This window comes from Tiliqua scincoides, chromosome 3 (assembly GCF_035046505.1).
Source record: "Tiliqua scincoides isolate rTilSci1 chromosome 3, rTilSci1.hap2, whole genome shotgun sequence".
NCBI lineage: Eukaryota > Metazoa > Chordata > Lepidosauria > Squamata > Scincidae > Tiliqua > Tiliqua scincoides.
Window position 1 is genome coordinate 147,849,903 of NC_089823.1, and position 16,680 is coordinate 147,866,582.

General features: G+C 44.4%; 1 protein-coding gene across 1 annotated transcript in view; it reads right to left on the bottom strand.

The window, feature by feature from the left end:
- TMEM26 (transmembrane protein 26) overlaps positions 1-15,221 on the bottom strand; it is a 28,364-nt gene extending 13,143 nt beyond the window's left edge. The window contains exons 1-2 of the mRNA XM_066621394.1: positions 15,031-15,221; positions 3,118-3,196 (exon numbers count right to left, since the gene is read on the bottom strand). Of these exons, the coding sequence (XP_066477491.1) occupies positions 3,118-3,196; positions 15,031-15,221 (270 nt within the window). The remainder of the gene's footprint in view (positions 1-3,117; positions 3,197-15,030) is intronic.
- Positions 15,222-16,680: the final 1,459 nt, after the last annotated feature.

The following is a 16,680-nucleotide window of genomic DNA, read 5'->3' on the forward strand; positions in this document are numbered from 1 at the left end:
TTCACATAAGTTCCATGTCTAATACATTTGTGTAAATTTATGTGAATTTAAATTTTAAATGTAAATTCTTTTTTCCCCCCAGCCCCCAACACACTGTCAGAGAGATAATGTGGCCCTCCTGTTAAAAAGTTTGGACACACCTGGCCTACAGGATCTCCATGGATGTGGAAGAACATCTATATAAACATTATTCTCTGGTGCATCACCATTATTGATGGATGAAGAATGGATGTGATCAAGTGGCTCTTTGATCATGGCCATTATGTTCAGCCTCCTGGTTAAATTATTCTCCACATCAACATAGAGGTCTATGTGGTCCATGTGATGGGTGGTCCATAATCTTCCTCCACCTTCCCCAATATTAAAGTAATATTAAAGCAACAAGCCCCACCCAGCTCTACAAGCAGTCAGAGCTAGCCCTCACTAGAGAAGAGGGGGAGAGTTGGGAGGTATGTAGTGTCGCTTGTGGGAGAAATCAAGGCAGCTCCTAAAGCGATATCTAAACTAGTACTGCCTATCTATGAGTGTGCTAGCTCTCCCATGCTTTGCTTTAATATTTGTCAATCAAAAGATACCATTAAAAATGTCCAATGTCTTCCCTACTCTCTTCTCACAAAGAAGCTGAAACTGTAGCAACTGTAGCTGCCTGCTTCAGAAGCTTCCTCACCTTTCTCAGTCCTTCAGGCATGGCTTCCAGCTGATTCCCTGCCTCATTTTCCTTGTTTAACCAATCCTGACTCTGGCACACATCTCTGACTTTAGTTACCACTTGCTGCCTGTTGATTATCTTCATGTGCCTCCATGCTTTGCCCTCAGGTTTGGATCAGCCAAGGCAGGTCAGAAGCCCAGATTTAAACCCCTGTGGTATGGTAGGGAGTTACACATCCTCTTGCACATTTTGGGATGCTGCCTTTCCCTCACCTCCTGGCACCTAGTATTGCTGACCTACCTGTAGAAGGCAATTTCTCTCCAGCAAATATTTTCTGGATCAATGCAAATAAAAGAATTGATTAAAAATAATGATAGGTTTGTGAGCAATTTCCAAAGAGAAGCAATGGTTCAAGTGGACTTGAATTTTTTTTTTTTAAACTGCATGACTAGAGCAATGTTTCTAAGGGTGCAACTAGATGAGATGTTGCATGATGGGTTGACGGCATGTTGTGAACAATCCAGAACATTTCCAAGTAAACATGCTTAGGACAGGGCACAGAATTCCAGACCCAGAAAAATAGCTCTCCATACATACTAGTCAGGTTCCAGGGTACTGTGTTCTATCAGGTGACATGTACATAGCGCTCAGTCATATATAACTGAGCGTTTTTCCCTGTTTGTGTGACCTTGGTATATTGATCCAAACATTAATATAATGTCACACAATTATGTACTGTGATTTGACTGTGGTATCAGACATAAAGTGCAAATGAGCCATGACAATGAGCAAGGGAAATGGCATTAATTTAATCATAGCTGCTTGTGTGTAATAAAACAGGGAAAGAAGAAATGCAAATGAAATGCAAATTGCCATTTTTAATGGTACTCTCACAAGTGATGGTGTATGAAAATCTCTCACTAAAGTCTAGCCAGCAACAAAGAGATGGATTATTGTTTCAGTGACACGGTACAGCTTATGCACAAATGTCTTTTCGGCTTGGTAAGTTGAGTTTGTATGAAACAAGAAGGTTTATTCTTGCAACCAGATGACTGGAGTGGATTCAGTCTACATGCTATCGATCCTATTAGAAACATAATAAATATTTCTACCATTTGATACACATATGACCCAACCTTATTCTCAAATATGCCCATGTATTTATTATTATTATTTTATTAATTTATACTCCGCCTTTTTGCCCAACGGGCACACATGTAGCTCCACTTAAACCAGTGCAATGCCCTGCTGGTGTAAAAGTCTGCCTGCCAAGGGATGCACTACAGATGCTGGTGCAATGCCAGAAAAACACTGTGCTGACATAGCTTGGAGATCACTCAGATGACAACACTACACATCAATTGATATATAACATGATGGCATTTGAAAATACCAAGATTTTTAAAATTTTGGTGAGTAGTGATGTCAACCCCCCCAACCTCCCCCCGTGCATGTCACCTGGTGTGGCCTGCACTCCCACCCCCCAGTGACTCCACTGTTTGGGCTGCCGTATTGGTATTCTGCAGCTGCTGCTTTTAAAAATCATTTTATTGTTAATTATTTGATTTTATTGTTATTTTATTGTTATTTCCTTTTATTGTAAACAGCCTTGAGCACCCAATATATGAGGGGGGAAGCAGGGTATAACTTTTTTCTAAACAAACAAACAAACAAACAAACAAGTAAATAATTTACAGCCCAATCCAATGCTGGGCGTATGCTGAAGGATCTTGCAATCTGTACACGTAAGCCCCATTTCAGCAGCGCGAAAGTTGAGCCACTATTGTGTGCTTTGGAGTCAGCAACACAAATGGCTGGAAGCCCTATGCTTGTGCCAGTGGCTCCCAGACACCCAACCAGAGCAGGTAAAGTGGTGGTAGAGGAGGACTGGGGTGGGGATTATACAAAGGGATAGGATGGGAAGGACTTCCACAGCAGAGAAACATGCCACAATCCTCTTCCCCTTTTCCTGGTCTGACATACCCCATGAAGCTCAATGGACTTATTCCAGCTAAATAGCCGATGTTGATCCAAACAGACCCATTGGAATCCAGGTGGTCTGCTGGGAGGCTAAGTTGAAAAGATTTTTTTTATTTACTTCTCCCAGGCTGTGTGGTCACACATACCCCCACCTTAACATGCAGTGTGCTCTCTATTGGTCTTACTGTGTGCTTGGTCTGGCAGGGAATAAAAATGAGCCATTAGTCTGAAAAAGCAGGAAAAAATTATAGCAGAATACGTAAATACAAATGTGATATTTTTATGCCTGAGATAGGAAATCCAAATGGCTCTTCCTCGCCAAAGTGAAAATGTAGTGTTTCATGATATAACTGACCATTTGCTGCTGCTTTTTAATCATGCCCAAAATTTGCTGCTTGCCCTTGACTCAACCTGGCTCACTTTGCTTAACGGCCTCACCAGCGCTGCCTTGATCCACCTATATCCGTCATGTAATGGAAAAGAAATACCTGGATCTCAGGATGGAGTTCCAGAAGCCACAACGAAGGTACTATACTAATCAAATATAGAAGTATTGCTGGCGAAAACCTGGGAACGAATAAAAAGAGACTGAATTTACCACACTTAAAATGAATTACAAAGCCCATGTGCTTCCTAAGTCAAAACTTTAAAGAGATGGATTTAATAAAGCATTGTGTGATGCCTGATGGAATACAAAGGAACAGGGGAATTCGGTTTCTGTTTTGACCAATGCACATGCATTTTAATATATTGTCCTGTCCTATGGAATGTCCTAGGGCACAATTAACCAGGTCTACTCAGAAGTAAATCCTATTGTTTTCAATGGGACTTACTCCCAGGAAAGTGAGGATAGGATTGCAGCCTTAGACTAGTAACATTTTATCTGGTCTAAACACAAATTGATGTACTTATACACTCGGTCAGATAAGGTAATAGAGTCTTCTGGTGGTATAGTAGGCTAGCTGAATCACTTCAGACTTGGAGTGGAGAATGCCATTTTGCAGTGTTTCCTCATGTTGCACCCCTCCCCCCCCCCACACACCTCTGCAAAAAGACTATGGGCGCAATCCTAACCCCTTATATCAGTGCTTTACAGCACTGACTTAAGGGCAATGCATAAGAACATAAGAACAGCCCCACTGGATCAGGCCATAGGCCCATCTAGTCCAGCTTCCTGTATCTCACAGCAGCCCACCAAATGCCCCAGGGAGCACACCAGATAACAAGAGACCTCATCCTGGTGCCCTCCCTTGCATCTGGCATTCTGACATAACCCATTTCTAAAATCAGGAGGTTGCGCATACACATCATGACTTGTACCCCATAATGGATTTTTCCTCCAGAAACTTGTCCAATCCCCTTTTAAAGGCGTCTAGGCTACACGCCATCACCACATCCTGTGGCAAGGAGTTCCACAGACCGACCACACGCTGAGTAAAGAAATATTTTCTTTTGTCTGTCCTAACCCGCCCAACACTCAATTTGAGTGGATGTCCCCTGGTTCTGGTATTATGTGAGAGTGTAAAGAGCATCTCCCTATCCACTCTGTCCATCCCCTGCATAATTTTGTATGTCTCAATCATGTCCCCCCTCAGGCGTCTCTTTTCTAGGCTGAAGAGGCCCAAACGCCGTAGCCTTTCCTCATAAGGAAGGTGCCCCAGTCCCGTAATCATCTTAGTCGCTCTCTTTTGCACCTTTTCCATTTCCACTATGTCTTTTTTGAGATGTGGCGACCAGAACTGGACACAATACTCCAGGTGTGGCCTTACCATAGATTTGTACAACGGCATTATAATACTAGCCGTTTTGTTCTCAATACCCTTCCTAATGATCCCAAGCATAGAATTGGCCTTCTTCACTGCCGCCGCACATTGGGTCGACACTTTCATCGACCTGTCCACCACCACCCCAAGATCTCTCTCCTGATCTGTCACAGACAGCTCAGAACCCATCAGCCTATATCTAAAGTTTTGATTTTTTGCCCCAATGTGCATGACTTTACACTTACTGACATTGAAGCGCATCTGCCATTTTGCTGCCCAATCTGCCAGTCTGGAGAGATCCTTCTGGAGCTCCTCACAAACACTTCTGGTCTTCACCACTCGGAAAAGTTTGGTGTCGTCTGCAAACTTAGGCACTTCACTGCTCAACCCTGTCTCCAGGTCATTTATGAAGAGGCTGAAAAGCACCTGTCCCAGGACAGATCCTTGGGGCACACCACTTTTCACCTCTCTCCATTGTGAAAATTGCCCATTGACACCCACTCTCTGCTTCCTGGCCTCCAATCAGTTCTCAATCCACGAGAGGACCTGTCCTCTAATTCCCTGACTGTGGAGTTTTTTCAGTAGTCTTTGGTGAGGGACCGTGTCAAACGCCTTCTGAAAGTCCAGATATATAATGTCTACGGGTTCTCCCGCATCCACATGCCTGTTGACCTTTTCAAAGAATTCTATAAGGTTTGTGAGGCAAGACTTACCCTTACAGAAGCCATGCTGACTTTCCCTCAGCAAGGCCTGTTCGTCTATGTGTTTTGAGATCCTATCTTTGATGAGGCATTCCACCATCTTACCCGGTATGGATGTTAGGCTGACCGGCCTATAGTTTCCCGGGTCCCCCCTCTTTCCCTTTTTAAAAATAGGCATGACATTTGCTATCCTCCAATCTTCTGGCACCATGGCCGTTTTGAGGGACAAGTTGCGTACCTTAGTCAAGAGGTCTGCAACTTCATTCTTCAATTCCTTAATAACTCTTGGGTGGATGCCATCAGGGCCCGGTGACTTATTGATCTTTAATTTATCAATGAGGTCTGAAACATCTTCTCTTTTAACCTCTTTCTGACTTAACTCCTCGGTCAGGAGGGGCCGTTTGGGCAGCGGTATCTGCCCGAGGTCTTCTGCTGTGAAGACAGATGCAAAGAACTCATTTAATTTCTCTACCATCTCTAAGTCTCCTTTTATCTCCCCTTTCTCTCCCTCACCATCCAGAGGGCCAACCGCTTCTCTGGCGGGTTTCCTGCTTCTAACATATTTGAAGAAGCTTTTATTATTCCCCTTAATGTTGCTGGCCATGCGTTCCTCATAGTCTCGCTTGGCCTCCAGTATCACCTTCTTACATTTCTTTTGCCACAGTTTATGTTCCTTTTTATTCTCCTCATTAGGGCAAGACTTCCATTTACGGAAGGAAGCTTCCTTGCCCTTCACAGCCTCTCTAACTTGGCTGGTTAGCCATGCGGGCACCCTCCTGGATTTAGTGGAACCCTTCTTTCTTTGCGGTATACACCTCTGCTGGGCCTCTATTACTGTTGTTTTAAGCAGCCTCCATGCACTCTGGAGAGATTGGACTCTTTTTACCCTCCCTTTCAACCTCCTTCTAACCAGCCTCCTCATCTGAGGGAAGTCCGCCCGTCGGAAGTCAAGGGTTTTTGTTAGAGATTTGCCTGGTATTCTTCCCCCAATGTGCACGTCAAAACGAATCGCAGCATGATCACTGTTCCCCAATGGCTCAGTAACGTTTACATCTCTAACCAGGTCCTGCGTACCACACAATATTAAATCCAGAGTCACCTGTCCTCTGGTGGGCTCCGTGACTAGCTGATTTAAGCCACAGTCATTTAGCACGTCAAGAAATCCGGTTTCCTTATCGTGACCAGAACACAAATTGACCCAGTCAATATGAGGATAATTGAAGTCCCCCATGATTACAACCCTGTCCCTCCTTGTCACCTCCCTGATCTGTTTCCTCATTTCAAGGTCCCCATCCGATTTCTGGTCTGGAGGACAATAGCACGCCCCCAGTATTACATCGCTGCACAAGCCTGGTAATTTAACTCACAGAGATTCTACGGTGGAGTCGGACCCACCTTCAATCTCTACTTTGCTGGATTCTATCCCTTCCTTAACATAAACAGCCACCCCACCTCCAACTCGCCCCTGCCTGTCCCTCCTGTAGAGTTTATAGCCCGGGATTGCGGTATCCCACTGATTCTCCGCATTCCACCAGGTTTCCGTTATGCCCACTATGTCAATATTTTCCCTTGTCACCAGACATTCCAGTTATCCCACCTTTGCTCATAGACTTCGGGCATTCGCATAAAAGCATTTGTACATGGAATGCCCCAGGATGGGCTGCTTATTCGCTCCTTTGTCCCCGCATCCTCTCATTGTGCCAAACCGTCTATCACATCCCATCACACTACCTTTCCCAATTTCTTCTCCTACTCTGCCTTTGTCTTGCAGCTCCAAGGTAAGGGAACAAACATTCTCTTACTTTGAGGAGGCCTCCATGAGTGACACCCAACTGCAGGATGAAGTACATGCCCCATTGGCACTGCTATGCCAGTGCTGTAAAGCACTGACATAAGGGGTTAGAACTGTGTCCTAACAGAACAATCCTACCGAAATCCTTCCCCCCCCCCATGCAACCATGCCAAAGGAGTGGGGGTGAAACAGTTGGAAAGGTCTCCTTGGGGTAAGTGAATTTTTGCACATTTACCCCAGGGAAGCCCCCACTGTCGCCACTCCTCAGACATACGCCTGTTGTCTGAGGTATGCAATGGCGATAACCACAAGAAGTTAGGATAGTGACTCATGCAAGTGTGACTCAAGACCTCTTGGTGCTTGCAATGGTGTGCCAAGTGCTGTTTTTCTTTTTACCTAGTGATATACCAACCTCTCTCCCTCCTATTCCCTTGACTGAATATGGACGAGGAGGCCAGAGCAGGAGAAGGGAGTGTCTTAAGTTTGTTGCTCTAGCCTACAACTCTCCTCTCTTCTCCCCCACATTTCCTCTTCCATTCCTTCCTCCTCTTCCTTTTCCAAGCCAGGCAGTGATAAGAGGAGGAAGTGGAGCAGTGGAAGCAAGTGGATGAACAAAGACATGCATCCCCTGCCGATTTCCTGCCTGAGGTGATTGCCTCAGTCAGCCTCATGGGTGGGCCAGCCCTCGAGAAGTTTCATCTCATGTCAACTGGTTCAATGTGGAATTTAAAGACACAGTACAGACCTCTAGGTGAAAAAGTCTTTATCGCTGCTCTCATTGCCCACGGTAAACCAAGTGTGGAACTTCCTGTATTAAAGTATCCAAATACTTTTAACATAAAAAAAAAATTGTCCTAACATGCCTTTTCTTCTCTTAAAAAATTGTTATGTATTATATCCCCATATACATGAATCGTCTCTCTAGCCTATGTCTCCATCTGATTGCTGAAATATAAAACAGGTGTACAAGCTGAGTAACAACTGGGGGGGGGGGACAGGACTCAGGACATTTTGCAAGCTCAGCTAGAGACACCACACTGGATGACTATCTTCCCTCTAGGATTTCTGTATTTGAAACAGTCTTCCAGCTGGCCTGTAATTGATGCTGATCTAATGAAGCTGTCCTTCGCCAACTGAGTTTCAGGATTTTGGCTCGAGCTTTCTCTTCAGAATGAGGCGTCTAGAGAAAACATTCTTGGCCAGCCTCACTACATTCTTTCCTCCCAGTGTCTGTTGTCAAAAACGTACACATCAGACATCACCACTGCACCAGTTGTACAAATATACATGTTATAAGAAATCATGGCATTTATTTTTATTCGTAGCCAGCAAAGCCTCTCATGATGGTGCTGGGGGGGAATCTGTGTGATGCAGAGGCACAGGGTTCACAATAATAGATTGTCGCCCTTGCCCCAACAATCCCTCTCAGCAGTAGCTGAGCCACTTAGCATAACGGTGGGGGCCGGATTTAGGAGATACCAATACGGTATCTCTAAGTACATCACTATATTTTTCCCTGTAAGCATGACTGGCAGCCCTTTACTCACTTGGGAGAAGATAAAAATGTGCACTCAGGAATACTGCTGGCATGGCTATGTCTACTCCCTGCCCTTTGTCCCCTAGAACAGGTTTCCCCTTCATTGTTTACATTATCCCTTAGAACACATTAGTACCCTTTGGGTTTCAAGGCTGTTCCTCTCTGCCCAGCTCTGTCCTGAATTCCAGTTCTTGATCACACTGCGGCAGTAGTTCCCAAACTTTGTCGACTGGCAGCTCCCTTGACTACCGGGCCATCAGCTATGAACATAAGAACAATATAGGTATGTGCAAGATCCTGATTTTAGAAGTAGGCTACCTCAGAATGTCAAATGCAGGGGAGGGCACCAGGATGCAGGTTGTTGTCTTGTGTGCTCCCTGAAGCACTTGGTGAGCCACTGTGAGATACAGGAAGCTGAATTAGATGGGCATTTGGCCTGATCCAGTGGGGCTCTTCTTACATTCTTATGTAACAATGAAAAAAATATTGGAAGGGATTCCACATCTATGAAGGCAAGAAGGTCCCACAGGACAATAGGATCCCAAAAAGTTTGAAGCAAGCACAAAAACTGGAATGTATATGGGACTTTATTCTCATGTGGTTACATTGACCACACTCTAATGCAGTTACACATGTTTAATATCTAATGGAAACAATGGAATTTAAGTATTTTATAACTGGACTGCAGCCCTTGGCTTAAAATTTGCTGATCCGAATAAGTCAATTGCAAAGATGAAGTCAAGTTCTTCTAAGCTCTTCCAAAGAAAATGTTGCTGCCAGATATGAACCAAAATATATATATATATATATCAAATGAAAAGATTCAATCCATTGTGTCAAAACACAAATTCAGATTCACTGGTGAGGGGGAGGCAATTTGATGTCACAGCAAAATTTGAGAGGACACAACCAGTAAGGGGGAGGGGGAATCAGATCACAAGGGGATCAAATGTGAACCTGAGCATTGGCCCAAGAATTTGAAACAATGAATGTTCCTTGTGATGAAAAAGCTATACTCTTTCCATTTTAGTCCAGGGGTTTCAAAATTGTTATCCAGGAATAGCAGAGGTCACTCAGGTTGGTCATCCTTGCAGTGGCGAACCTCCCATTCATTCTATGGGGCAAATGCCCCAGGTGCAAAGCCTTGCACACCTTTAGGACCCCATGGAAGCCTCTCTGAGGCTCCCAACAGGGTTTGAAACTATGCTTACGGTTTTCTGGAAGCACAGTTTAAAGCACTAGGGAACCTCAGAGAGGCTTCCCTGACACATCCTGGAGTTGTGCGAGGCTCCATGAGCTACAGGTAAGTGGGGGAGCGGATTTGGGGCGGTGACTTCCTGGGGGGGCGCTATCATGGACCCTTGCCCCAGGGCGCAGGGCTGGGGAGGTCTGCCACTGCATCCTTGGCCAAAGGCGCTAACCCAACAGAGTAGTCACTTGGCAAGGCTGACTCCTGAACCCTCAATACTGGTGGCTCAGGTAGGGTGTGCCTAGGGGAGCCAAGATTTGTCCCAAGGCTCCCAGCAACCTGGTATTGCCACTGTGGACGTTTTCCACATCAGCTTTTGATGAGGAATCCCTGAGGTCTTCCTTGGGACCTCAGTCTGCACATTGCAGAGGACCCTGGGGAATGTTCAAGGTGTTTACCTGGTCATCACCATTGCCCTACATGAGCTGAAGTCCTTCCTGAATACTCTCAGGGCCCAATCCTATCCAACTTTCTAGCACGGGTGCAGCTGCAGTGCAGCCCCGAGGCAAGGTTACAAACATTCCCTTAACTTGTGGAGGTCTCCATAACTACCCTCCCACCACAGGATGCAGCACACACCCCATTGGCATGGCTACATCAGGGCTGGAAAGTTGGATAGAATTTGGCCCTCAATCATTTCTTTCAGTTTCAGACTGCAGGGGAAGATTGGCAGAGTTGTACCTTTCTTCTTTTTTTTTTGAAGAGCTAATAGCATCAGAGGAGTGAGAAAGACTAAGGGGACAAAAACTTAAATCATGTATCCCAGACCACTACTCTGTTTCAAAACATCTGCACGAGCTATTAATTAGTAAAAACAAAAACAATTGAGATCCCAATAATGCACCTCCCATATCACATCTATGTTGGTCCTTAGCTTGTACAGCAGAAGTGATTAGAGCACAGTGATCCGACAAGTAGCCCATGGACCCCATGTGGCCCCCAAGGCCCTTTTTGGTGGCTCCCAAAATCTGGCCACAGCCACCCACGCCGCCTCCTGCTTCAGAAGCTTTTTGGTCTCCCTGCCATGCCATTCCAGCTTCCTGAGTACATCTTCCTGAGAAAATCTGGATCCTAGGAGTAGCCCTGACTTACAGGGGAGGATCTACTGCTCTTTCTTTCTCCCAGAAATTGGCTCTGCTCTCAGTCTCTCCCTGTTTGGAAGTCATTGCCTGTTCCCAAATGCTTTAGCCAGGAGCTTAGGCAGTACTCCAAAGGTGCTGTTTCAGACTTTGGGGTAGAGTGAGGTGGTAGGCCAAGAGTCTTAACACAATTTAGAAATCCACTCAATTCAAGAACAGACTGCAAAAATAAAGCAGAATATTACTATTTTATAGTTAATAACTATAGCAATATAATCAATAACGATTATCAATAATCAGTTTGGCTGTACTTGTCGTAAGAGGCAACTAAACAGCCACCGGGTAGATGGGACTCGTCAGCCTGGGAAGGCAGCTCATCTGAGAGAAGGAAAACTCTGATCCCAAACCTCCACTACCTTGTGGCTACATCCAGTTATGGAAAAGGCTTCAGGAGTCAACCTCAAGGCAAAATCCGGAGCCGGAGTCCCTGAGGCAGTTCATGGCTGAACACAGTCACGTTCTGGCAACTCCTGCGACGCCGCTGGAACCAACCGTATTGGCCTCTGCCTTTCCATTGGACCATTTCAGCGACGTGGAGAGGGAGGATTTGCTGTACGGGTAACAGCCTATCCTCCATAGCTGCTTTACCCAGGCTTCACGCACTGGAGGACACTCTGTTCCAGAACCACCATTCAGAGTGTGACACCATAGTCTTTCAAGACTGAAGGGTGCCAACGATTATCAATAGCAATCAGGACTTTGTTTTTAACTAAATAGATTTGTGCCATTGACATACATGCCAGTACATAGACAACAATAATTCAATACATAGAACTTGTGAACGAACCGGAGCTAAAGGTTCTCAATCTCCTGAGAAATACTTTACACAGAGTCTGAAATATGGGGAGGAATGGCCCTGCCTCCTCTTCCCTGCTAAAAGACACACCTGTTCTACTCCCTATACTATAGCAATAAAGTGTTCTTCCCCCTCTCTGTAGGATTTTTTCATTTGTATCATGTTAGAATTCTGCAGATGATCTTGAGTTTTGTGAACTCATGGATAGGATCCCAAGTGAAGGCTTCAGGGATGGAGCTGCCCAGCCACAGCCAGCCAGTCAGTCACCTATCCTTGAATCAGTAGTGTAGCTAGAGGGGTGAATGGCTCCTCATTCAGCTACATGTTGCTGCCTGAATGGCTCTGAGGATGAGTGGGAGGGGCTGTGTACACTTGTGGTCAGGAGCCTGCACTTACTTATGATTTTGCACCCTTCTAGCTATACTGCTTCCTTGAATTCTTCACCAGATCAAGTCTTGGAGACTCAGAAAAAGAGTTGCTCATTGTGTCAGGCATTTATTTGTCTTACAGGTTTGAGAAAGCTGCACAATGCTGGTTTCCAAAGATACACCCAAGTAATAGAACACTATTTTCATTTTGGGGGAGTTAAGTCAGAGAAGCAAGCTGTCATCTGTTGACATCATATTTACAGAGCTGGCAAGCACTATACACATTTCACAGTGGCTTGAGGAAAGACAATTGGCATAAATTTGGTAGGTTACTCCTTAACCATGTAAGATGAAATGGTTACATTTTTATTAAAAATGTAAACTGTCTTATTTGATTGGGTTAATAATCTTGAACATTTTTCAGATCTGGAAACCAGTTTTAATCTCAAGCTGCAATGTAAAATCTGTTTGTAAAAGACTTTTACTGTATGTCTTTCTCAACCCTCTCTCTTTCTTTTTGTCTCTGGTCTTATTTACACATACATGTTTATCACTGTATGACTGGTCCATCACAGGTTGACTCTGGTTTTATGAATGAACAAACACACATCAAAAAACACACATTGCGTCTTCTTATCCCCTTGCTTCAAGACACAGGCTGCAATCCTACACATACTTACCTGGGAGTAAGTCCCATTGAATTCAATGGGGTTTACTTCTGAGTAGACATGTATAGGATTGTGTAGTCAATGGCGCTTCTCAGGCGAGTAGTTTAAATAGTCAGTTGTGCATTGGCAAACCATAAATTAATGCAAAAGATGCAGAAATAAAACTGAAACAGTCCCCTCTCTGTTTTTCTTCCTCTTCTTTTTTCCCCAGTTCTGTTCCAGCATTTTTTCTTTGCATAAAAAAGTCACAGAAATTGGTGGTGATGCAATGCACTTTAGGTCCTAGTTGGGGGTCATGACCTGCCAATAGAAGACTAATGGAGTTAGCAAGTGCTAAACACTCAGACTAGCTGGCACAGAATGGCATATGGACCACAGAAAGTGCTCATCATGAGCTAAATCTAGACAACTGCTTTGGCTGATTCATTATCTTAATGAGTCATGTGAGATGCTGGTAGAACAAAAGTCATCATTCATGTGTGGGCACTCCACAGCCGTAGAATGGTAGCTATTGAGCAACTGTTGTCCCCTATTCTTATGTGAGAGTCTAGCTCATTACATAGCTCTTCCCCCAAAACTAGAGCTGTCAACCATTTTTGGGCTGCACACTTTCCTAGGAGTAAGCCCTATTTAACATAATGGGACTTTCTTCTGAGTACACCTGCATAGGATTGTGCTGTAAGTAGTTAATATTGCTGTTGTAGCAATTTCATTTATTATTAAAGTGGTTACCGGACTAAAGTTGTACTTCACGACAGGTTTAATGCACGTAACAGTTTTTTCCTGACTATAATGCAGAGTGACCAGATACAATGGAGGAAAGGGTGCCTATATCTTTAACGATTGTATAGAAGAAGGAATTTTGGCAGGTACAGATCAACATGGGAGGGTTTAAAAAGCTGCACCTGACAAAATTCCTTCTTCTATACAATGGTTAAAGGTATAGGCATGCTGTCTTCCATTGTATCTGGACACCCTGCTACAACACCAAACATGTTTACTCAGTGTAAGACCCTCTGATTTTAATGGCACTTACTCTCTATAGACGTGCACAGGACTGCAGTCTGAATTTCAGTGTCATATCATTTATTGTTGAGAAAATCACCTTCCTGGTACTGTCTGGATTAAGAAATGAGCGGAAGATGCTTGGTTTGGCTGTAATGAGTTTTTCACAGGACTCCAGTTAAAATCAGCAATAAGCAAATGAATCAGTAGTGACTCATCAATTAATTCACTCATGTTTCTAAAATGAATGAAGTCTCTTGTTTGCAGATCCATGTCTATCAGAAAATTGAAGAACACTGGGGAGGCAATCTGTGTACATTTACATCCTGCTGACTGCACATTTTTCTATTGGCTTATATTGGTTTTGGCTGCAGTCAAACACAGTGTCATAAAGGAGAAATAAAGTCCCAGGGACACTGTGGATAAATGCTAGTCATCAGTTAAGGAAAAAGGAGGAGAGGTATTTGGGCACTGGTTTGATTTCTGCAAATTCTTTCGATCTACTGTGTGGCCAGAAGTTTGGTCCCATCTATACTCACTACCTGATAAGCTGATGATCAAATAAACCCCAAAATTCTGTCACAAGTGCTGTTCAACTGTACGCTCAGACATCTGCGTAACTGGGTACAATCAGTGTTAGACTGTACTGGGGTCCAGTTATCCACATGTTCCATTCAGTGCAGGAACAATCTTTGTACACTATGCAGAGTTTGTGGATCTATTAAAATGAATCAGGATACCACATGAAAATGTTCATCCAGGTGCAGACAACTGAACCTGGGAACAGCATAACACTTGAGCAGCCCTAGTACGTCTTTTCCTTCACAGAACACAAAATTCTTGAGATGCCCTGTTTTTCAAGCACTCCAATCCACAGTACAGCACAGTGATTCTCCGGCCAGTTTATGCAGTTCTGATCTGTCGGTCTTAATCAGGCTGTAGCAAAATCATCACTTGGAAACGGGCTTTGTATGCTCCTGGTCTCCCCAGCTAGCATTCGGGGGAAACTGAACAGACTTCCTATATGAGCATGTAAACTACCACATTTTCAATGTCCTAAAACATTTTCAATGTCTTTGATCATGAATCACACTTTTTGTTTTGAGACAGACATTGTCAGTTTGTTGGAAAGTCTCTGCGAAAGAAAGACAGACTCCAAGAACTTGGAATTGGGCTTCCCTGAAATTAGACAGCCTGAAACAAAGGGGAAAACACTCTAAAAGTGTAACAGAAGCAATAAGCAGTCCCCCTGCAAGCTCTAACAAGCGCTCAGTTCTAAGATGCTTATAGGGAACAAATGTAAAGAGCCAGAGAGAGAGAGAGAGAGAGAGAGAGAGAGAGAGAGAGAAAGAGAGAGAGACTGACTGTGGGAGATATGCTCACCATTTGTAGCCTCTGCCATGCTTATACTTGAGAGTGAGTGCTGTTTCCAAGCAAAGGAAGAGATTAAGCAGTGCCAGCAGCCAATATTTGGGTTCCTTCTTCACTTCAGTCACCCTCCAGACCCCAAGCAGGGAGTGCAAGACAAAGAGCAGTCGCGTCACCAGGGCATTGAGCAGCACCAGCAATTCCATCCTGAGCTGACCCCCACCTTCTCCCCCTCTCCCAACTCCAGCAGGGACCCAGTGCCTATTAGCAGTAAAGGGGAGAGTCCCTGGAAATGAACTGCTCGATGTGTGCACACGGCAGATGGGCAGACCTTTCCTCTTATTCCATCTCCACAAAGGGGCCCATTATAACAAAAAGAAACTGCCTTGTCCCTCCCCCAGACTTCCTGAAAACTCTCAGGGAGCCAAAAAAAAGAAAAAAATCAAAACCAGACTGCAAAAGGACTAGTGTTGTTTCCACATGCAAGACTCAGCGCTGGGCTGGCTAAATTCACAGGGACACACTCATGATTTTAAAAAATAACAGCATGTAATCTTTCTTGCGTTCTCTGTCTCAGTGGCCAAGGTCCTTTGCCATTTGTTTCTGAGTTGAACAAAAATTGCCAGCTGGATTGTTTTTGGATTGGAAACTGAAGTAGCCAGATTTTCTTACTGTTTAAAAAAAAAAAAAACTTTTTGCCCCAAATATCCCGCCATTATAGAATTAAATAAAAGCCCCTGATCTCTGGAGAGCACCTTCTTTTGAAGATTTTGATTGGTCATACTTCAGAGTCTACATACGAATGGTGGGCATACCCACAGTATTTTTTCAAGACCTGCTTATGTGAGTGGTGCCAGAAACCCTTTCAGGGGCTTCGTCCCACCTTCTTTCTCTTCAGTGGCTTCACAGTGCTAGATGGTTGACCCTGAAAGGGCGATTTGGATTTGAATCTCAGCTCAGCCATGGATGCTGAACCAGCTCCATGCCAGGACATCATGGGTTCCGAGGAATGAATCTTCAGCAGGCCCACTATCTGCAATCCTCTTTGTAGATGTAGGACTTCATGTATTTATTCCTAATAAATGCATTTGTTATATTTGCATCTCACTCTTTCTGTGAGTACCTCAGAGTAGAATTCTAACTGTGAGCATAAGAGAAGTGAAGGTCAGGGAGTTGCCCGAAGCAACCCAAAAAGAGAGCCAGGATAATGTAGTGGTTCTAGTGTTAGACCTGGAAGATCTGGGTTCAAATCCCCACTCAACCACGAAGCTTCCTGGGTGACCTTGGGCTAGTCTCTCTCTCTCTCTCTCTCTCTCTCTCTCTCTCTCTCTCTCTCTCTCTCTCTCACCTACCTACCTCACAGCGTTGTTGTGAGGACAAAAGGAAGGGAGGATATATGTACACCACCCTGAGCTCCTTGGAAGAAGGGTGGTATAATAACGTGAAAAAAATAAGCTTCACATTGGAGCAGGGATCTGGGGTTGGGTTTCACATAGCCATAATCACCATTCTACATTGAGTTGATTGATCACTTTGTAAGTAAGTGCAGCATCAAGGAGTGATTTGCTTTCCTGAACAGCTCCAGCATCACAGATTGGGAACCCTTCAGGTTACCTCAGAACACAACAGAAGCTTTCCTGGAGTCTATTCATACGTCTGTGTGCC